The sequence below is a fragment of the Archocentrus centrarchus genome, unplaced genomic scaffold (genome assembly GCF_007364275.1).
Source record: "Archocentrus centrarchus isolate MPI-CPG fArcCen1 unplaced genomic scaffold, fArcCen1 scaffold_29_ctg1, whole genome shotgun sequence".
NCBI lineage: Eukaryota > Metazoa > Chordata > Actinopteri > Cichliformes > Cichlidae > Archocentrus > Archocentrus centrarchus.
This window is the reverse complement of record NW_022060258.1, coordinates 923,997-947,338: the sequence shown is the minus strand read 5'-3', so window position 1 is coordinate 947,338 and position 23,342 is coordinate 923,997. Positions and strand designations below refer to the sequence as shown.

The following is a 23,342-nucleotide window of genomic DNA, read 5'->3' as shown; positions in this document are numbered from 1 at the left end:
AGATAAGATAAAATAAGGTTTATTTGTCACATGCACAGTTATACACAGCACAATACACAGTGAAATGTATTTTGAACCTGCAGCTGAAAATAAGTAGTAAGAATACATAAATAAGTAAAATAAAATAAGTAATTCACACTATACAGAATAGAACAGTTTACAATGTGCAATAATAGTGAAGTTTAGGGCTCAGAGTTGAGCAGACGGATCCTTATGGATAAAAACTCTTCTTCAACCTTTCAGTCTTAGTCCTCAGGCAGCGGTAATGCCGGCCTGATGGGAGCAGGGAGAAGAGAGATTGTCCGCGGTGTTTGGACTGTTTAAGGATCTTCATGGCCCTTAACCTGCACTGCTTGATGTGAATGTCCTGTAGGTTGGGCAGGGTGGTTTTGTTAGTCCGTTCAGCTGAACAAACCACCCTTTTAAGGGCCATGAAGTCCTGTTTGGTGGAGTTTCCCATCCAGGTGGGGATGCTCCCATGCAAGATGCTCTCGATGGTGCAGGTGTAAAAGTTGCTGAGCACCTTGAGTGGGAGCTTGAAGTCTCTCAGCCGCCTGAGGAGGTAGAGACACTGTCTAGCCTTCCTCACAGAGTTGTTAATGTGATGAGCCCAGGACAAGTCCATGAGATGGTCACTCACAGATATTTGAAAGTGTCCACTCTTTCCACCTCAGCACCACTGATGAGATGTGGATGGTAGTCCCTTTGCTGCTTCCTGCTAAAGTCCACGATCAGTACCTTTGTTTTGCTGATGTTAAGCAGAAGGTAGTTCTCCCAGCACCAGTTCTCCAGGGGGGAGATCTCCCTCCTCTAGGCTGTCTCTTCATTGTGGGAGATTAGTCTCGCAACAGCTGTGTCATCAGCCGTGTTGGACTCTGACGTGGCCTCACAGTCATGGCTTTACAGTGAGTACAGCAGACAGCTGAGCACACAGCACTGGGGGGAACCAATGTTGGGGGTGAGGGGGTATGAGGTGAGGTGGCCACCTGTGGTCTGCTGGTCAAGAAGCTGTAAACCCGCCTGCACAGGGATGGGCCCAGGCCCAGGTTCAACAGCTTAGAGACCAGCCTGGAATGGACAATCGTGTTAAATGCTGATCTGTAATCTAGAAACAGCACGCTTACATAGTAGTTCCCCTTTCCAGAGTCCATGTGGGAAAAGGTCACGTGGAGGAGGAACATTATGGTGTCGTCTATGGATCTGTCTGGCTGGTATGCAAACTGTAGTGCATCGAGGGTGGTGGGCAGTGAGGACGTGATGAATGTCTTGATGAGTCTCTCGAAACATTTAATCACCACAGAGGTGAGTGCTTTGGGCCTGAAGTCATTGGGGCTGCTGGGATGTGGTTTCTTTGGGACAGGGACTATAATGGACTTTTTGAAGCAGGTGGGAATCACATGCAGTTTTACTGAGAAGTTCAATATCTCTGTAACCACATGTGCCAGCTGGTCAGCACAGGTCTTAAGGACAAGTCCACTAATATCATCTGATCCAGCCGCTTTCCTGGTGTTTGCACTTCTAAACATCATCCTCAAGTCACGCTCCATCACAGTGACTGTCTTCGCCCCTCTGGCTGGGAACACAGCGGGCTGTCGGTTTTCTGACTAAAAGCAGGCAAAGAAGTGAAGTTCATCAGCCAATTCAATTCAATTTTATTTATATAGCACCAAATCACAACAAATAGTCACCTCAAGGCACTTTGTATTGTGGGTAAAGACCCTACAATAATACAGAGAAAACCCATCAGTCAAAATGACCCTCTATGAGCAAGCACGTGGCGACACTGAGAAGGAAAAACTCCCTTTTAACAGGAAGAAAGCTCCAGCAGAACCAGGGTTTGGGGAGGGGCAGTCATCTGCCACGACTGGTTGGGCTGAGGGGAGAGAGACAGGATGGTAAATGGACTAGTTCTTATATAGCGCTTTTCTACTCAGTATGAGCACTCAAAGCGCTTAAGACATGCCGTGCAAGAGAGCCAGACATTAATAACAATTAATGATTAAATACAGAGTGGAGTGTAAACAAAGTAAATAAGGTGAATGAAAAGAAACAGTGCATTATGGGAACCCCCCAGCAGCCTAGGCCTATAGCAGCATAACTAAGGGGTGGTTCAGGGTCACCTGATCCAGCCTTAACTATAAGTTTGATCAAAAAGGAAACTTTTAAGCCTAATCTTAAAAATAGAGAGGGTGTCTGTCTCCCGAATCCAAGCTGGGAGCTGCTTCCACAGAAGAGGGGCCTGAAAGCTGAAGGCTCTGCCTCCCATTCTAATTTTAAGTATCCTAGGAACCACAAGTAAGCCAGCAATCTGAGAGTAAAGTGCTCTATTGGGGTGATATGGTACTAAAAGGTCTTTAAGATAAGATGGGGCCTGATTATTCAAGACCTTGTATGTGAGGAGAAGGATTTTAAATTCTATTCTAGATTTAACAGGGAGCCAATGAAGAAAAGCCAATATGGGAGAAATATGCTCTCTCTTTCTAGTCCCTGTCAGTGCTCTAGCTGCCACATTTTGGATCAGCTAAAGGCTTTTCAGGGAGCTTTTAGGACAGCCTGATAATAATGAATTACAATAGTCCAGCCTAGAAGTAATGAATGCATGAATTAGCTTTTCAGCATCACTCTGAGAAAGAATGTTTCTAATTTTAGAAACATTGTGCAAATGCAAAAAAGTGGTATTTATCTCATCACTTCGTCGTCGTTGGCAGCCGTCGGTCTCGGAAGATGATGGTGTAGCTCTTGTGAGTCTATCTGCATTGCCGGGAATGGCTGTGCAGTCCGACTCGTGAGAGGCAGTCCCTGCCACAATTGATGCATATGAAGGCAGATGGCTGTTGGAGCTGGTGTTGCTGCTGCTTCCGCCTGACTCTCTTCTGGTTGGCAGTCATGTTTCGCTCTGCCTCTGCGTTTGATGTACCCCACCTGAGTGTGAGTCGCCAGGAGGGGCGGTTGTCTGCCTGGCTCTCCCATGAGTTGGGATCAATGCTGCACAGCTTCATTTCCCTCTTGCAAACATCTTTGAAGCGCAGTTTTGGGTGCCCAGTTGTTCTTTGGCCTCCAGCCAGCTCACCGTAGAGGAGGTCTTTGGGGATGCTACCTGCGTCCATTCTTCTGACATGACCAAGCCACCGGAGACGCCTCTCGCTGAGTGCTACGTGCATGCTGCTCATGTTGGCTCATTCCAGTACCTCAGTGTTGGGAACTTTGTCCTGCCACCTGATCTGCAATATGTGCCGTAGGCACCTCATGTGGAAGCTGTTGAGTTTCCTTTCATGTCTCGCGTAGGTGGTCCATGTCTTGCTTCCATGGACCACCATGTCTTGCTGAGCACGCAGGCTTGGTACACACGCAGCCTGGTCTTCTCAGTGAGGCTGGAGTTGTGCCACACTCTCTGATTCAGTTTGGCCATGGCTGTGGCTGCCTTGGCGATTCTGCTGCTAATCTCCGAATCAGCTGGAGATGATAGACCCGAGGTACGTGAAGTTGTCAACAACGTCCAGGGTGTATCCATCGATGGCGATGTTGGGGGGAGTCTCTGTGCCCTGTGCCATGACGTTCATCTTCTTCAGGCTGATGGTGAGCCCAAACTCCTTGCAGGCATGGGAGAGGCGGCAAACGAGCTGCTGAAGTCCGTCTTCAGTGTGTGATGTCAAGGCTGCATCATCAGCGCAGAGCATCTTGCAGAGGAGCACCTCTGTGACTTTAGTCTTGGCCCAAAGGTGGGCAATGTTGTATAGGTTTCCGACAGACCTGGTGTGGATGTAGACACCCTCGCTGCAGTCCTTGAAGGCGTATTTGAGGAGCATGGAGAAGAAGATTCTGAAGAGTGTAGGTGCAAGGACACAGCCCTGCTTTACTGCACTGCTGACTGGGAAGGCCTCGGATGTTGCGCCATTGTAGCAGACCGTGCTGCGCGTGTTCTTGTGGAAGGACATGATCACTGCGAGCAGGTGTTGGGGGCAGCCAATCTTCCGCAACAAACTGAAGAATCCGGTCTGGCTGATCAGATCAAACACCTTTGTAAGGTCAATGAAGGCGATGTAAAGTGGCATATGCTGCTCCTGGCACTTCTCCTGCAGCTGGCATAGTGAAAAGATCATGTCTACTGTGGATCAGCCAGCCCTGAACCCACACTGGGACTCTGGGTAGATGTGGGAGGCAAGCGTCTGCAGGCGCGCTAGGGCGACATGGGCGAACACTTTGCCAACAATGCTGAGAAGGGAGATGCCCCGATAGTTGTTGCAGTCACTCTGGTCTCCTTTGTTCTTGTACAAGGTGACGATGTTGGTGTCTCGCATGTCCTGGGGGATGTAACCCTGATCCCAGCAGAGGCAAAGGAGGTCATGTAGTGGTAGCAGCAGGGCTGGTTTCCCACTCTTGGTTTCCCACTCTTCCGGACCTCTGGTGGGATTCCGTCACTCCCAGGTGCCTTCCCACAGGTGAGGCAGTCACCTATGCGAAGGTGCTCTTCCACAGTGGGTGGGGTGTCTAGCTCCTCCATGACTGGCAGGTCTGGGATGGCATTGAGAGCAGTGTCGGTTACAGTGTTCTGCATCGCGTACAGCTTGAGGTAGTGCTCGGTCCACCGTTGCAACTGCTTCTCCTGGTCGGTAATGACATCGCCTGTCTTGGATTTGAGGGGGGCGGATGGGGTTGGGCCCATTGCCTTCTTTATGCCTTCATACATCCCTCTTGCTTTGACTGTCTGGGCAGCTGATTGAATGCTGCTGCAGAGGTTCAGCCAGTAGGTGTTGGCGCATCGGCAGGCGGTCTGCTGGGCTTTGTTCCTGGCAGTCCTTAGGGCTTGAAGCGTAGTGGGGCTGGGCTTGGCCTTGTAAGCCAGTAGAGCATTCCTCTTTCCTCAATTACGGGCTCCACATCCTCCTAATGTGCCTTGTATCAGTCAGCGTTCTTCCGTTCTTTCTTCCCATAGGCAATGATGGCGGAATTGTACACAGCGTCACGGAGGCGGGGCCACTTTGAGTCAATGGTGTCACCTGCTGACGCTTCCTCGCTCTCGTTGAGGGTGTTCTTCAGCCTGTGGATGAACTGCTGGGTTTTCTCTTGGCTGCTGGTGCAGCAGGTGTTGATGCATGGCCTGCCCTTTTTCTTCGAGTGGTGCAACCTCTTCGGCATTATGCGCACCTTGCTTGCTACGAGGGCGTGGTCCGTATCGCAGTCTGCACTGTGGTAGCTGCGACTGAGGAGGACATTGCCAATGTCCGATCTTCTGGTGATGACTAGGTCCAACTGGTGCCAGTGGCTAGAGCGCGGGTGCCTCCATGACACCTGGTGGATCTCTTTGCACTTGAAGAAGGTGTTAGTCATGCAGAGACCGTGGTAGCATGTAAACTGGAGTAGTCTCTGGTCGTTCTCTGGCCGCACAGATGCACAAATTTGCTATAAACCCAGGAAGACCAAACTAGCCTGTGATTTTTCATTCTTTCCGATAGAACTAAGTTATGTAAACAATGTCAGCAGGGAGAAAGAGAAGAGCCGATGTATGGACACATTTGTCCTTTGACGTTGTGACAAACAAAACGATGTGTAAAAACACAACAAATCTTAAACATCTGCAAACCAGTCACCCAGATCTCCATGCAAAGGTAAGCATTTTAATGTCATGCAGGGTAAAGTGTTTTTCCCAGTTTAGCGTTTGTGTTTAGAGAAAATCTCCACGAAGCGGTGGATTAGCCTTTCCTAATCTTAGTCCTGAACACTGCCCTGTACCTTTCAGAGCGTATCCTGCTGTAAAACGCTCGTATTATCTCAGTAAGGTGGTGATAATGATCAGGTGTGTGGGAAGCAGGTGAAACGCTAATGTTAATATTATTAATATTGCATAATTTTAAAAAAATGTTTAATTTTGTGTAAGTGTGTATAATGACTAATTCAAGGGAACTGAAGAAAAAGCATTTACATTTTACACCCTTTATATTTTAGTCGAATAAATCGACTGTAGAGGGCAGCACGGTGGAGCAGTGGTTAGCACTGCTGTCTCACAGTTACAATGCCATCTGGAAGACCTTCACGGTGTACCCTGCCTCTCGCCCTATGACAGCTGGGATAGGCTCCAGCCCCCCCTCGCGATCCTGAACAGGATAAGCAGAAGCGAATGGATGGATGGATGGACATCGACTGTAGATTTAGTCGACTATATTCTTACGATAATTTTGTTGACTAAAACTAGACTAAAACTAAAACTATTCAGATGACTACATTATGACTAAAACTAAATTACATTTTCGTCAAAAGACTATGACTAAAACTAAATCAAAATTTGCTGTCAAAATTAACACTGGTGCCAGTATCCCTACACCAATACACTACCACCACAAGCATAAGCTGTTGATATATTGCAGGATGGATCCAGGCTGTTTACATTAAATTCTGACCCATTTACATTATATTCTGTGGCTGTGGCACCAGACATATTCTGACCTTATGTCTGGTGCCACAGCTAAATGTGTGAGTCACATCGGATGATGCAAAGCTTTTCCACTCTTCTATTATCCACTTTTAGTGAGCCTGTGTGAATTTTAGCCTCAGTTTCCTGTTCTTAGGTGAGTTCAGCATACCCAGGGTATTTTTCCATTATTTGGAATCAATTACCCTAACAGGATAAGAAGTCACACAAAGCTGGTTTTCAGCTTGTTAGCTCTGGGTTTATCTTGCATGTTTGCATGAAGGGGGTGGCACTGGAAGCATCTAACCAGTCTAAAAGGGGTGTTTCAAGGGTCACATGACTTTTCTTTCACAGGAAATGATCCCTATGCCACCTACACCAGAGACATTATGAAATGGTGATAAAAAAAAAAATCTACAAATAACATTAAAATTTAACAGTAAAATGCAAGGAAAAAACTGTCCCACAACCTGATAAAGGAGACCTGGAAATCAGAGACTAAAGTGAAATTAACATGACTGATTGAACAGGTATTCTTGGTGTGTGCTCTGTGTTTCCTGCAGTGTAAAAGAGAAAGCAGCAGGTTAGAGTTTGTCAAGTATGACAAAAGTTTTATACATTTCCTAAACCACCAGATTAATACACCCTCATTCCTGTGACAATGTGATGCAGAGTTGTGCTTCATTCAGTGGCTTTACAGCTTAACAAGCTGCACATATAGAACATATTCCCCCAGCAGAGAATCTATATTGTGCTTAAAACATGATGTAAAACTCAGTGGTGCTCTGTGCTGATTTGAAACTGGCACTCTGAACATAACCTGCTCTTTACCATTTGTATTCATGCTTGTAAGTGCTTTGAGGTAACTGTGTTGTGATTTGGAACTATATATAAATAAAACTGAATTAAACAGAACTAAGTCTGCAGCTGAGAGAATTCAATTCAATTCAATTTAATTCAAGAGTTAGAGAATAATGATTAAATATAAAAACACAATTCAATCATATGCTCAGTCTGCGAACAAATTTTACATGAGGTCTGCATGTACATTGTAGGTGTCCTGTTTTAGGATCATATATGAACATTTACAGAACAGTACAACTGTTGTAAAATTGTTTGTTGCCAACAAAAAGAAAAATCAAGGAATAAAGTTGCATCTAATAATCTAGACGCAATTCTTACTGATGCTCATCATGGAAATACAAAGACCTTTGACCCTCCTATTTTTTCCACAGAGTTGTGAGGGATCTTCCAGGTATGGTAATGCAGGTATGGTTCTGGAGAACTGATTGGTCAGTAGGTGGTGATTTCATACCTAATCTGGAGAAAAGTTAAGTTACCATAGCGATTTACCCCCGAAAAAAGAGAGCCACATTCACAGTACAGAAAATCCAGGGTTAACCCCAAAGCTTTTTTGTAGGCCTCTGGTGTGGTCTTCTGCTGCTGCAGCCCATCTGCTTCAATATTTGATGTGCTGTGCATTCAGAAATCCTGATCTTTATACCTTGGTTCTTACTGTTCCCTTCCTATCAACTCAAAGTAGTTTGGCCTTTCTCCTCTAAACGCTGGCATCAATAAGGCATTTTTGTTGAGAAACCTGCCTCTTAATAGAAATGTCTGCTTTTTCACACCATTCTCTCGGCATCGTTTTGTAAAACCAATTTAAACTGGTGAATTATATATTTTTTAAAAATTACCCGTTTGCAGTCATCATGAAAAGGAAAATTAGTTGAGACTAAAACAATGTTTTGTGTCAGGCTGTAAATATGTTAATTTCTGGTGTAAGGTTGGGCGTTTTAATGTGGGAATGTATGCATTCATTCACTTTTGAAGCGAGCCTTACTTGGCCAAAAAACTGCAGGTTTTTGCACTTCCATGTTGGCTTCATTTTTCAAACTGGGAGTTTACTGCTTGGTTTCACTTTCCAGTGGCTGTATGTGGGTAAAAGCAAGTGCTCCATAATTCTACAATTTATTCTGTTCAGTAGTACGTAGAGTAAAGTGTTGGATTAATTTGTGAATATTTAGTACTAAACTCAAAGTAATGACATTTGAAGATGTAGTGGTTATCTTTTGCGCCCTTCGAGTTTCTGCTCAGTTTGGGGTTTTCACCACATGAATAAACAGACTGGAAGGTGCAGAGGAGAGCCTATTTGCTGGAGTACAGATGAAGTGCTTATAAAATGGTTGTGGTTCATGGGTCTCTCTAAACTTGTCACATAGTTGTTTTTATATGAGCAGATTTTCCTCAGCCACCTGCACAATGGCTTGGTATGCAAAAATGGCAGTGGCAAATTTCTAAGTTTGCTGTATTATTGATTTGCATGTATTTTATAGAAAACATGCCACTGCTAAAATAAATAGAAATAACTGAAATATACAGGGTTTTTTTGTAGTATAAATGCAAACAAAAATGTCACGTTTTTTCCCATAGCAAGTTTTCCAAGAAGATGTGTTTAAATCTGTTCAGTGTGTGTGTGTGTGTGTGTGTGTGTGGGTGTGCGTGTGTGTGTGTGTGCGTGTGCGTGTGCGTGTGCATGTGAGTGTGTGTGTGTGTGTGTGTGTGTGTGCGTGCATGCGTGCGTTTTGGTCCAAAAATATGTCAAATAAGTACAATTAGCAATAAGCAAAATATTGCTAATGTAATAAGCAAACTTGGCCTGCATCACCCTCATGGGTCCCCCCCCAAGGTTCTGAGTCTTGAGCTGCAGACCAGATAAATGTATGTATGGACAGACCAATGGAGGTCAGAGAATGGAGTCTGACAACAAACCAGTGATGAGAGCACCCTCCCTGCTCAGTTCCCAGCAGCCCACTGCTTCCCTCCCAGCCACAAAGCACATTCTCCCAGCCTGCCATGCCCTTGACAGGCCAAAGCAGACAAGCAGGCATATCCCAGGGACACGCTCCTTACCACTGTCTTTAAGACATTCTGATGAGGTTTTGGTGGAGAAAGGCTTTGGGTTGACTTTGTAAAAGAATCTAAATGAGATGTGAGTGAATACCACGGCTGTTCCATTTTAATCTGCCTGTTCACTGTTTCTTTAGTGGCTCATTTCCATGCATCACTCCCTGGATTCTTTGGACTTTGGACCAGCATATTCAGCATAATCAGGGGATTTTCTTCAGAAAGCATAATGTCTGACTTGAGCCTTTATGAGAAATATACAATAAATTTGTTTTTAAACATATATCTCAAAATTTCTAATTTCCATTGTGTCTTGTTCCATCTTCTGTCCTTTTGATTGCTTCTCCTTTCAAGCAGGAATACAGCTGGGGATTGAAGAGAAGCCACTGTTCATTAACCCCTCAGTACTTTACAATGGAAGCTCATTGTGTCAAAGGGCCAGTACTTCACTAACGAGGGGTGGGGCAGCAAGGGGTCTCGCTAACATCACCAACCAGTCCCAGCCTTTCTAAGCACAAATTTAGTGTTAACTTTGAAAGAGCTTCTAGGCAAATGAACAAGCAAATACGATGCAAACTGCTGAGAATTAAAGAGAAACCTATTACATTCTTCCAAAGTGCAGATGGCAGGGAGATTCTGTGCCCTGAAAACATCCTCAACAGTTTCTTGTGTTGTTCCTCTCAGAAATTTACATATCAAAACTGAAAGTAAAAAATTAATGATATAGATATAGAAATGGAAGAATAGTCAGTAAAAACACTGAAGCTAAATGCACTTGAAAGGGAGTCATTAAACCATTGTAAAAGTAGACAAAAGCAGAGCTAATAATGTAAATATGATGACAAAATAACTTCTGACATGCATGAATATTTCAAAAGCTTGAAACATATAGTGAGGTAAGACATTGAAACAATGTTGAAACTGCAGTTTTTATTATTTTATGCAAATACATGTGCACAGATGTAGAAAAATGCCTCTGGAATTTTTGTTCAAAGTGTGTGTGCCATTTTGGCTTCCAGCTATGATTAGTGTGATTAGTATGATCCCCTAGACAGTTTTCTTATTATTTTTATGTCTTTTGTTGTTATAATTTTTTAATTCCTCTTACACCTTTAAATGGATGGATATGTCTGTCCATCCATCTAGACATTTCATTTACGATCTAAGTCTAACTGGCAATCTGGCGCAACAAACATGCATTGTAGGTCCATTTTTATTGGCACTGAGCTGCCTTAAAAATGTGTTTTCTGCATTTAGACAACTTGGTTAATTCAAAGTCTTCAGGATGTGAAGACTATAAAACTAGCTGAGCTGGGTTACATGGACATGATGAAACAAGTTCAATAAACTTAAGTAACAAGTTGATTTAAATATGGTGGACGTGGCTCAAACGAATCATCTACCAATCGTAATGTTGGTGATTTGATTCCCTGGCTCCTCCAATCCACATGTTGAAGTATTCCCGGACATTAAGAAAACAGTGCTGGTTCCAGTAAATTCTTGTAAACTTTTATAATTCAATTGGGTTTTTTGTTGGGCAGCATAGTTACCACTGATGCATGAAGGTTCTAGGTTTAAATCCACCTTGGCCAGGGCCTTTCTGAGTTTGCACGTTCTTCCCACGTTTGCATGGGTTTTCTCCGTGGGTGCTCCGGTTTTCTCAATCTAAACGTTTGGTGCTTTTTGGCCTCCCAATTGAATGGAGACGTTTCAGAAACGATCCGCATTTACACAGAGACGGCAGAGACGATGAAAATGCTGTAGTTCCCATTGCCAGGCTACAAGCTGGTGGGGTCTTTTATTTGCAAAGCTTGTTTTAAGCAACACGCGTATGCGTGGAGGGACTCAGAGAAGTGTGTGGCAAAGAGTTGTTCATTATTTACAAAATGGCCAATGTGAGAAGCTTTGTGTGGACTGATGATGAGGTTGCTGCTGCACACAACACTAAATTATAAACTGCAAAATCACAGGAAAATAATGACTGGGAATCGTAACACTCGAAGTACGCAGATATTTAAGTTAAGTTCAAAAGACTGAGCAGCACAAGAAGCACCAGTGAATCCGCCATTGCGACTGTTGTTCATCTATTAGTGCATGCGCGGACAACTGTGGGGGGCGCAACCATAGTGCACACATGCGAATGCCCCCGTTTCCAAAAAGCATCATATTCGTCCGTTTACACGGAGTCGGAGACTGGAGCGTTTCTGAAGCTCCACTCTGGACCCCATTTCCAAAACGCATCGTTTTCACTCTGTTCTTGTGTAAACGAGACCGTTTTCATTCGTTTAAACAGGTCCTAAAGACACACACTTAATGGAGTTAGGTTAATTGGTAATTCTAAATTGCCCACAGGTGTAAATCGTTGTCTGTCTTCCATGCTTTAACCCCAAGACAGGTTGGCAATCTGTACCCTTGCCCTATGACAGCTGGGATAGGCTCCAGCCCCCACCCCACCCCCACGGCCCTGAAAAGGGTAAGTGGAAGAAAGTGAATGTTTATTTTGTTAGTTCTCTTTTAAATGTTTATTTATCGACAGTTTAGAAGATGAGCACATGTCCACAGTCACCTGTTTTATTATTTATTACTTTTAGACTACATCCTGTTAGATTAAATGTTCTAGTTTTGTTTTTTGATGATTCCATCATCTACTTGTCTAATTGCCCTGATTTTCATCACCATCAGTTAAAGTTGTTCTGATGGTGTTATTTTTTTATGATAATTGTGTCTTCCCTATCTTCTGATTTAGCTGTTATAGCTTATAATTAGACTCATGTATTGGGCCATACATCTCATAGGTTATTTCATAGATATTGTGGGAACGTTTTCTGCTGGCTAGTGTCACAAACATTCTAGCCCCGCCACCTTTTTTTCAAAGAAAAAAAAAAGCTGCTACCGGGACACTTTAATTGGAATTTTATGTGGGCTAAACTGAGGGGAAACTGATTTAAGTTAACATTTGGTAGACTTAATTGGTCCTTTTCTCTCCTTCCTCCTAGATCGGGTACTTGCCGGACTGGCGAAGCTCCCCCGCTAATCCCCCATTTACAATCAGTTCACTGGGACAAACAAAAAGTCCGCCTCTTGCTTTTCTTCCCTTCCTGTTTCAGACGAGATCCTTTGTAGTCCGTAAATTGCCTGAATCCCCCTGCAATCCCCCGGTGGCGGAGGGAGCAAAAAGAAAGATGTCCTCATGTTGATTATAACTGATTACCGCCCCACCCCAGAAAAAAAAAAAAAAAAAAAAAAAAACAATCTCTAATCTCCTGCGCGTGGGCGCGCCTTAATTAAAGCTCCCGCTCGTCAGTTAACGTGTTTGTGGATGTTGAGGCGGTTGCTCAGATGCTGGAGAGGTGTAGAGAAAAAGTGCGGAGAAAAGGACAACCTGACTTCCTTTAGGTTATTTACTGAGCAGACGTTGTTCTCGTCCCGCAGACTGCAGGCTTTGGACTCATGTGTTGTGTGCACATGGCTCCTGGCACTGTGTGTGTGTGTGTGTGTGTGTGTGTGTGTGTGTGTGTGTGTGTGTGTGTGTGTGTGTGTGTGTGTGTGTGTGTGTGTGTGTGACCACACACATTCCTTTGAATAAAATACAAAAACTTCACTGTCACACAGATGTATCGGTCCGTCTGCTCAGATGTAATAGTATTCCGTTTGTTATAGTTGTTGCACAGGAAGGTGCGGAGATAGCGGAGACGGAGAGGGCGCGCACCAAGGTCATCTTTCAAGTATTGGATCTGGGAATCTCGGGGTTGTACCGGCATGTGAGGCACAGAAACACTTTTACAAAGTGAAATATTTCCTACATTTGCTCCGCTGCTTGAGCGCTGTATTCCATCATCACTATTCGAAGAATTGTGGAAACGGATTTGAAACAGAAAATAAACGAATACGTTTATTAGACAGTGCTCCCATTGTTTGTAACAGCGGCGAGAGATTTGAGCGTGACGCGCAGTAAAGAGAAGCAACAAGAATGTACTAGTTAAACCCGATTACAAAAACATAGTTTATTCCTTTGACAGGATTAATATATCTCAGTTGATCAAAAAATTCAACAACAGCATCTAATTCTATTCAGATATCTGACACTTCCATCAAATGAAAACCGTGTACCTCGAAATTGTTGACTGCACAGCTTTAATCCCTGAGTTTCCAAAGCTTTGCTACCTAATACCTAAAAGATCATCTCGTTTAATTGCTGCTGTCACTGAAGCGGCATTGACAACGATGCCACCAACAACACATTTTCCTTACTGTAACAGACCATCATCCATCCCTTTTATCACAGTCTGTTTTAGTAGGTTGGGTAGATTTTCCTGCAAATGTCTGCGTCTGGTGCAGGCTGATGAAAAAGGTGAGCAGGGCATTCATCTGCCAATATTAGCCCTGCCAAGCTTCTGAGGGCCTGGCCGACCCGGGTGAGCGCTAATTGGCTGTTAATGAAATGAGCGCCATTTGGGAGCACGGATCTGCCTCTTGACAGAATGTGTGCAGGGATAATATTGTTCCAGAAGCCGTGCGGAGAATAACTTGAGCTCTATTAACGCGGAGGCCCAGATAAGGAGCTGCGGCCTGAGTGCTCCATTATCTCCTGTTCTGATGAGCAGCTCCGAATGACGACGTGGATACACCCCCACCGCTCCTTCTCCCGAGGCCGTTTAGCTGGTTAATGTAATTCGCTTTCGAGAGCCTCATGTTATCTCTGATCATTTGTGCCATTACGCTAGAGTCAAGTGTAAACGCAGCATTATTAAGTTCGTGTCTGTCAGTAAATGTTGAAGCAAAGTGGCTGCAGAGCATACAGTAGTCTGTATGCTGAGTCTATATGTGGCTTTCTAACAGTACTCCGAAATATACAGTACTCCGAAATATAACTCTTATATACTTGTATACTTGAACACTTACAGTAAATATCATAATGGCTGCTGCCATTACGATGTATAAGGAAACATACTGGTCTTTCTTTTATTAGTAATATTTTTGATTTTTTTTCTTTTACACCTGTTTTGTAATCTGTTTTTTGCTGTTGTTGTTTTGGGTTTTTTTTTGTTTTGTTTTGTTTTGTTTTTTTGGTTTATGCCATCATCGGTTTATGCCGGTTGGCGTACTCTGTTTTCATCCAGGTCTTTTTGTTGCAGGCCGGTGTATTGTTTAAATGTGTTAATTGCGTCTGGCACTTATTTTCCCCCAAAAAGTTACTTGTTTATTTACCTGTGTGTGCCTGTATCAAGTTTTGTACCAAATAAAATGCACATTAAAAAAGTGTTTCTAAATAATTTAGTCAGTACAACTTTCATCATATAATAATTTTATTTTCAAATTCCTTCAAAATGCAAACAACATGGCTCAGACATTCAGTTTCCATTATAAGTTAACTTATTTATTCACATTAACAATTTTTCTGTGAAATAAACAAAATGGCAATGCACCACCCAGATTATTCATATTTTAAATAATGTTATTATTATTATTATTATTGTTATTATTATTATTATTATTATTATTATTATTATTATTATTATTATTATTATTATTATAACCTATTATTTACAGTGTCATCATGGGGACAGATGATTTCTCCCTCAGTCTGTTGCTTTTAAGTGGAAATGCATGAAGAAATTCTATCTGGACAGAAAAAAAAAAATCCCTATAATATTTGTACAGATAGGGACTCAGCGTTAGGTGGATATTTTACTGGTATGTTTGTTATTCCATGCAGCATTCCTGCACTCACGAGAGCCTTTCTTTTCAAGGAATCATGTCCAGTTTTTTGGACTCCCCCACTTCCTTGTCAGGCCTTAAAAACTGCTCGGTGTGCAGAGCCCATAGTAAGCCAGCTATACAGTTATTGCAGGAAGCAAGTGGTGGCTCAGCTCTGCAACTCTCTGGAGACCTCTGAAGCTGCAGAGAAGCCATTGTCGTGCAGTTTCCTGATGTGCTTCTTCAGGTCGAAGTTGCGGCAGAAACCCTTGCCACAAGTGGTGCAGGTGAAGGGCTTCTTGTCATTATGTGTGTGCATGTGGAAAGTCAGGTTGTAGATCTGGTGGAAGGCCTTGTTGCAGATCGAGCACTTGTACTGCTTTTCCCCGCTATGTGTCAGCTTGTGGTTCTTGTAGTTTCCTGAAAAGTAAATGTATATATGATCTAGAAGAGTTGCCACAATTACAGCACACAGATGTGCCTTGGCATGCAACAATAGCTGCCTTCAATCAAATTTCTTATTACATACAATGCATTACATTGTCATTTGTATCAGAGCGTGATCAGGAGGACACACTATCTTCACATTTCTTCTAAGAAGCCAAATTATTTTTAATATCTACTTATCAAAACTGCAGGTTTTATTTTCTGAACTTTAACTGTCTGGTGAGGTGTGAATAACAAAGACATCAGGTCAAACTCAGTGATTTCCAGAGGGGGAAAAAAAGTCCATCTGCCTGTGTGAAAACAACCAGGTTATTCACCAGGTTATTTGATGATAACCAGGTTTCTTTTTTTTTTTTCTGTCAGATAATGCATGGAATACTAATTATATTACTAAAAACAGCCCAAACTGAGTCTTAGAAAATAGAAAAAAGCAAACAAACAATCAAAGGTCAAAAAGTAACAGACACCATTTTTCAGAAATGATTATTATTGGTTTAATAATTTCTACATATCAGAGATAATCTGGCAGGACCAATTAAGCTCAACCCTGTCGGGTCTTAGATACTACTACTAATGATGAAGATAAAAATGCCATACTGAAAGTGATATAAGTTTTCCCTGGCCAAGGTTACTTGAATATGTTCTGAAATTATTTCAAAGGAAAATTCCATGCATTTCACTTCTGTAAAACTAAAACTTGCGCCAAAATATTCAGGCAAATCTGAACAATAAATCCACGTGTACAACATTTTAATGAAATTCTCTGTTAAACATCTTCACATTACAAAGAAGAAAAAAAACACGTTTTTTTTTTTTTTATGTTTTATGTTTTCAACACCATTAGCAGTAAAGTTAGAGCCTCCTTCATCCCGCAGCCTTCATTAATCGAGTTTTTGTGTGCCGAAGTCAAGAAGTTGTCAAACTTTGTCAAAATCAAGCGCAGCCACAACTCAACAAAAAGAGAGCCGATTTCCAACTTTGCCGGGGTCTAGCAAATGACCCAGACAAAATGCTTGTCTTGAAAGTAGAATTAGTCCGCGTAAATTGACATGTCTTATTTCCGCCGATCGTTTCATGCTTGTCAGTGTACCTACAATTATTTCCCCTTTGACAAGCTGGAGCAGCAGCTGCAGCCTTTTGTTCTGCGTTTACCACAGATGTTATCTATCTCAGCAGCTGGGAAATGACAAACTTTGGGGATTTTTCCACATCAAGGATTTCGTAACACTTTCACTCGTAATAGCACAAAGAGCTCTGCGCGGCTGCGAACTTACTTAGTGTTGACGGAGAAAATATTGTCCCCTCGTGCCTAGTTAACAAAATAAAATTACCGGCGTATTTATCCGCAAAATATTAAGACCAGGTTTAAACAAACGAATGCGCACGGCAACAGCGTTACACAGCATCTAGCAAGATTAGAGGACGGAATTCATCAGTCACGACCCAGCACGGTGTGGAAACAAGGCAACAATTAAAGCTAGTCAGAGCGTTAACAATAATGTCTGTTAGAGCGCGGCTCAAAAAAGCAGAAGCCAGCGCGGATTATTTACCTTTCTGGTGGAAGCCTTTCCCGCAGAACTCGCAGACAAACGGTTTGTACCCTGCGTGGATCCGCACGTGAGTGTTGAGCGTCGAACTTCTGTTGAAGGCTTTCCCACACTGGTTGCATTTGTGAGGCTTTTCCTTACGGGTCAAAATTAAAGAAAATTTGAAACAGAATAAAATCAAACTGGAAATTTAAAGGTGAATCAAGCACGCAGCGTCTCACCTGTGTGTGGATGATCTTGTGTCTGCACAGCGTGCTGGCTTGCCGAAATCCTTTCCCGCACACTTTACACACGAAGGGCCGGGCCCCGGTGTGCACCGGCATGTGTCTGGTCAGGTTGTAATGCGCATTAAAAACCTGCGAAGGATACAAAATCATATAGAATAACAATAAAAACTGTTCTGAAAAGACGACGTCACCGATTTTAAAACAAGACTGGCTCCGGCGGAAAAAATACCATAACCTATGGTAAGTATCGCAATTAGAAAATAGGCGTTATATATTAAGCGGAGGGTGTTTTTTATTTATTTATTTATTTTTCAATAGAGGCTGGCGCATCTGTTTTAATTACAATATCGGACTTTACTGGAACATTGTCTCTCTCTTTCTCTCTCTCTCTCTCACACACACACACACACACATATATATATATATATATATATATATATATATATATATATATATATATATATATATATATATATATATATATATATATATATATACACACACACAATACACACACACACATACACTTTACCTTTCCACACACTTCGCAGGTGAAATTTTTGGGTTTTCCGTCACCACTGCTGCTGCCGCTGCTGCTGAGTTTGTTGTGCGTCTTTATGCTGCTTTTTTCAGCCGTAAGGCCATGGTTCTCCTTCACTATCTGGTCAAGCTGCCCTGGCAGATGTTCCTTGTGTGGATATTGAGGTGTGGGCAGCTTGTCGGTTCCCACACCGGCCAGTTTGGCATTTTCCAGCAGAAAGAGTCTGTGGTGCGCCGACAGAGAGGCCTGGGCCTGCGAGCTGGAGAGCCATTGTCCGGCCAGCAGCTCCGACTGCTGGTATGTAGAGTCCAGGTAATTGAAATAGTAGAGCGAGCCGCTGCTAGGCACGGCCACGGCCTGGTTCAGAGCCTGTGGTTTTACTACCCTGTTCCCTGACGTCAGAAGCGGCTGTTTTAGGCCCGGATCCGCTTTCCCGCACAAGCCGCAGTTTCCTTTGCAGGGAGCGGCTGGGGAGCCGCAAAAACTTCCCCTGAGACTGGCTCTCCACAGCTCCGAATAGCTCATCAGCGCCTTGGCTTGGAGGTCGTAGCTGAAGGGCTGTAACGGGATCATGCAAGGAATTGGGGAGCAGAGCCCCAGTAGCCTTTTCCCTTCTGACCGTTCCTCCGCGCTCCCTTTCGGCTCCGAGCTCTTGGACATGATCCAGTCTATGGAGAAAGCCAGGGTTTTGGGAGCCGCGGACGGTCCAGTCCTTCCGCAGGACATCACTGCGTCCAAAGAGGCAGAACTTGCCATTTTGTTGCTGCTGCTCTGTTTTGTTTTGCTGCAGAGCAGAACTTGGTGTGAGCAACTACCGGTATAGTCCGACCCGCTTTTCCAGCTGCCCCGTGTCTTTTCACTTCCCTGAGCTCCCAGCAGAAAAGACGGGAGGACACATCAGTTTAATAAGCACCTTGCTGTCACAGTGTCAGGCATTTGCATTCAAATGGCTACCACCTTGCAACAATAGCATCCAGGGGTGATGGATTAATGCTCATTAACTAGCACACACAAAATTAACAGACATTACAGAGCTTGTTAAACAGAAGAGGAGGAGGAAGCAGAGAAAAAAGTAGGGAAAAAAAAAAAAAAAAACCTCAACAAATTCTAGTCGGAGCTCCTGGACACTGAGAGCACAAAGTTGAGTCTGTGTTGCAGTTTACCTTCTTAATGTTCAGATGGAAGTGGAGAAACCAGCCGACTGCTCTCTGTCAGACCTTGGCAGCGCCCGCCCCTCATAAGTGCAGATCACTGTCTCTTGACATCAGCGGGCACCCAACCTCCTAACTGTGTGACAGGGAGACGCCCGCAGGAAAAAAAAAAAAAAAATCTATAGAGGGGATGGCACGGGTTGTGGGCTTCATCTGCTACATAAATAAGAAACCATTCCATCAGTAAAAAGGCTGTACAAGTTGTGATCATAATTGTGTTTTCATCCTTAATCGCGCTTTGGAGGAGCTGAGTGAGTCTCCTGCTTTAATTTGCTTAACAACACAGTAATCTTTTTTTTTTTCTTCCCCATTTTTTTTTTCGGAGAAAGCTGCTAATCCTCGGAGATGGGATCCCTCTTTTTCCACGCCGGCTTATATACTTACTATTTGTATAAATTCGAGGACGTCCAATTTCCACCTGTTTAAGAGCACAGACTCCCTTTGGATCCTATTAAACGTTGTTCCTCCCTCCCTCTATTCAAAAGAAGCAATTTTCCTGAGCGATTCAGGGCTCAGTCCTGCGCGCGGGGGGGGGGGGGGGGGGGGGGGGGGGGGGGGGGGGGGGGCAAGCTCTTTTACTTTTAGCTACTAAAGCACTGCGTGAACTGGTTTTGTGTTTTTTTTTCTTCCTGAAATAGAGGGACGGATTAAAGACGGAGAGAGGAAAAAAGACTTAGCTTGGTCAGGGGTATACACGGACAAATGAAAAGAGAGGCCTTTTCTCTAAAGAGGCATACAAGCAGTTTGCTGGAATCCACGGTGTTGTGTGGGAGTTACAATGGGCAGCAGAGTCTCATCTATCCGCTACAAGGGTCCTGTTGAATTTATGTGTTTGCAGGCCATTTTACCTGAGGAACTCCCAACAAGTGAGCCGGAGAGAGGGGAGTTCATACAACATGCGGAGGAGGGTTGAGAGCGATGCCGAAGGTCAAAAGGGTGGGCAATATGGACGAAATTAATAGTCTTTTATTTACTGTAGCATTAGTTCAACGTATATGATCATGGTATGATTTATTAACTTGGACTTTTAAACTTATATTAGCTGAGTTTTTCATATTAAAAAAGGTAGCATTTCATAATAGGGCTCAAGATGGTTTAATGTAAGTAGGGTTGGTTAGGATGAGCTATAATACAGCCAGTAGACCTAAAAGTGTAACATAATTATCATATAAAAAGTAAAAGCACTAGTCATAATCATCCTTTCTTCTAAAATACCCCCAAGGTACCCCCAAAGTAGGTGCACTATAATTTGTATCTCCATCCATCCATCCATTCGCTTCCGCTCATCCTTAATTTGTATCTCATTCGTCTGAAATACACAAAAGTAAATTAAAACATAAATTCTAGAGGTCAGAAAGTACCCAAATGTTTTAAAAGAAAAATATTTAGGGTATAATTCCTTTATCATATATTTGGAATGTAATGTGTAATAATATAATAATCCGTTCTTTTAAACCTGTCAGTTACTATTTATGTTCTGAAATATAAAATAAGGACTGCATTGTTTTTTTATTTTGTGACTGCATATGTTCCATTTATGGATATTTTGTGCATCATTTTTATCATACCTGCTTTTTGATATCACTGGCTGTTAAAGACATAATTCTGTAATGTTTCTGTTTGTTGCACTATTATTTAGAGCATACAATGCTCATGACTTATTTTGTATAAGTTTAGTGTAACTTTGATTGAATCAATAATAATTAATGTTGATGATAATTAAAGATGCTATAGGACGGAGGAAGGTAATAATTTACCTTAATCCCTACACACTTCATGTTATATTTAGCCCAGCATTTTCCGATCTTATGACACTAGTTTTCTTGTTAACAACCTTAAAAACATCCCTACTCTGTTTTGTTTTACACCTGCATCTCAACATGGAAGCGTTAATGCTTGTTGTCTCTGTGCTACTCATATGTAAATAAGGTAAAATACTCTAAATTGAGTTTATTCAGGTATAATTGCTGGCTCAAACAAAGATCCTATTGCTGTAACCAGGTCCACACCATTCAGTTCTAACCAAAATCAGCTCAAGCATTTATTGAAGGGATTTTTGTTTCTTGCCTGCAAGAATGCAAGGGTCAGAAAACCTGGCTGTATGTGGCAAAGCTTGTTACCAAAGTGGTGGGATTTTTTCCCAGGAAGGAAATTTTCCCTTTTTTTTTTGACTCGGTCTTTTTGAACAAATATCTAATGACATTTTTAGATATCAAATTTAGAGGCCTTACTGTCCACATGTATTACGAGATGAGCAGGATTGCCACTAACATGAATTTTTGAGGAATGGCATAGGCCAGGTCATGTTTGTAAATGAGAACTGGTTCTCAAACATTTTACCTGGGAAATTGAAGTTTACAAAAAACAATATATTAATTAGAAATAAACTTGATCTTCCCTGTGCTGTTTAGATGTGCAGCCACTGTTGTTTCCTGGAGCTGACTGTGGCTTTTTTTTTTTTTTTTTTTACCATGTTCACTATCACACACACTGACCTGCTGCACAAATTCACCAACCAGTACAAGTACCAGTACAATTATATGCAAATGAGCTTCTTTACTTACAGTTGATATTGACTGTGTCACACTAATTTGCACTGTGGAACCAACATGAGTACTGTTTCAAATTGTTTTTCATTAGTTTGGAAAATGCATGTGTACACTGTGTTGCAATTGTGCAAAATTGATTTCAAAATAGGTTCAGCAATGAAAGAATGCATCAGACCTGCCTAATTATGACTGTTTAATCATGATAAAAATGTAAACAAATATCTACAAAACATATGTCAGTTTGCAGCACACAGTGTAATAATGGGTGTACTAGTCAACGTGTAATGGGAACAATTATCACTTTGCCAGTCTTTTTAGGATTTCTTCTACATCAAAATATAATAGAAAAACATATAATACCATACAACACAGTGACAAACATTCCTCCATGACAGGTGGAGGCTGCAAAGCCATCAGCCACGGTGTGAGTCAAGATTTACCAGTACTCTCCGAATTACGATGATTCAAACTCATCAGGGTTTATTTGGGCTACTTTGATATTGTGATAGAGTGACAGAGTCCAATACAGTTTCGTAAATATATGTATATATATATATATATATATACATATTGGCTAAATTATGTTAGTATTGGGAAGTATGGGAGCACCTCACCTTAGCAAAACTCTTGTAATAACAACAGATTAATCTTAAACAAGTGCAAAATTCAAAACACTGAAAATTTGAACACATATTGCCAAATGAATGGAAGTATAGACAGAGACAAAACTTCCATGTAAGTCATCCAAATGGCTCAGAGTGTTAGGTTATTTACAAATATACTACTGTAAATGAATAACTTCATTGGAAAGAATGATGCAAAGGACCTACTACCACTACTACTATTATTATTATTGCTTGTATTATTATTAATATTATTAATTAATCATTATTTCCACTTTATCTATTTATTTAACTTTTTATTCATTCAGGTAATTATTTATTTATTCAGGTCTGAGTATGTACCCCTTAATTATTTGATTATTTATTTAATTATTTATTATACTGAAAAGTCTATATTCAGGTCTGAATATGTAACCAACAAAGGTACAATATATTACTTATTACATCTTAAATGCTTTCCCTCAGTAACTGCTGCTTACTCTCAAATATTAAGATAAGATAAGATGGTGGAAAATTACTTTCTTTTTGTTTGTTTTTTTACAGCAGCTGCTGCCTTGTGGAAGCAGAACTGGAACATGCAGGATTAATAGTGGTGCATTGTTTGTTTGTTTTGGTATTGTTTTGTTATTTATTGTTCCACTTCTTCTTTCAGCTGGTCCCTTTAGGACTCACCAGAGCAGATTATCTGCCACCATTTCAACCTATCCTTAGCATTTTCTTCTGTCACAGCAACCCTCTGCATGTACTCTCTCATTACATCCATGAATCTTATCTGTGGTCTTTCTCATGTTGCCCTGCATGGGAGATCAATATTATTCTTAATTAATAATTACTTTGTTATGTTATGCACCTTTAGTCACCTTTTATAAAATGTTTTCTTACTCATGGTGTTTTTTTGTTTTGTTTTTTAGTTCTTTAGTTGCGAGCCTCACTGTTGACACATAGGACCATAGGTGGAATTAGACCTGTCATCCCCGAGGAGCTTCGGAGGAGGTAAGTGGCGAACTAAGATGAGGAGACATAAACTGTCTATCATCATGGGAAATATGAGGTCCTTGGGCATTAAAATGGACGCACATGCCACACTGAATAAGACCCAGAGAAAAAACCGTGAGTGTAGTATGATGTGCTTCAAAGGAAAATGGCTGAAGTCACACCTGGCTGCTACCTGGCTTCAGAACTTTTCA

The 23,342-nt window shown here is 42.1% G+C and overlaps 1 protein-coding gene across 1 annotated transcript; it reads right to left on the bottom strand.

The window, feature by feature from the left end:
- Nucleotides 1–14,601: 14,601 nt before the first annotated feature.
- fezf2 (FEZ family zinc finger 2) lies at nt 14,602–19,368 on the bottom strand. Its single transcript, XM_030723850.1, has 5 exons — nt 18,936–19,368; nt 17,764–18,636; nt 17,226–17,360; nt 17,008–17,140; nt 14,602–15,430 (listed from the first exon to the last, which is right to left on the bottom strand). The coding sequence occupies exons 2-5, from the start codon at nt 18,526–18,528 to the stop codon at nt 15,180–15,182; spliced, it is 1,284 nt and encodes a 427-aa protein (XP_030579710.1). The 5' UTR covers nt 18,529–18,636; nt 18,936–19,368; the 3' UTR covers nt 14,602–15,179.
- Between the last annotated feature and the right edge of the window lie 3,974 nt (nt 19,369–23,342).

Coding starts and splice junctions, on each gene's coding strand:
- fezf2 (XM_030723850.1), bottom strand. CDS start 18,528: ATGGCAAGTTCTGCCTCTTTGGACGCAGTGATGTCCTGCGGAAGGACT. Junction 17,141..17,225: donor ACAAGATCATCCACACACAG/GTGAGACGCTGC, acceptor TTGACCCGTAAG/GAAAAGCCTCACAAATGCAA. Junction 15,431..17,007: donor GAAAGGCTTCCACCAGAAAG/GTAAATAATCCG, acceptor TTTACTTTTCAG/GAAACTACAAGAACCACAAG.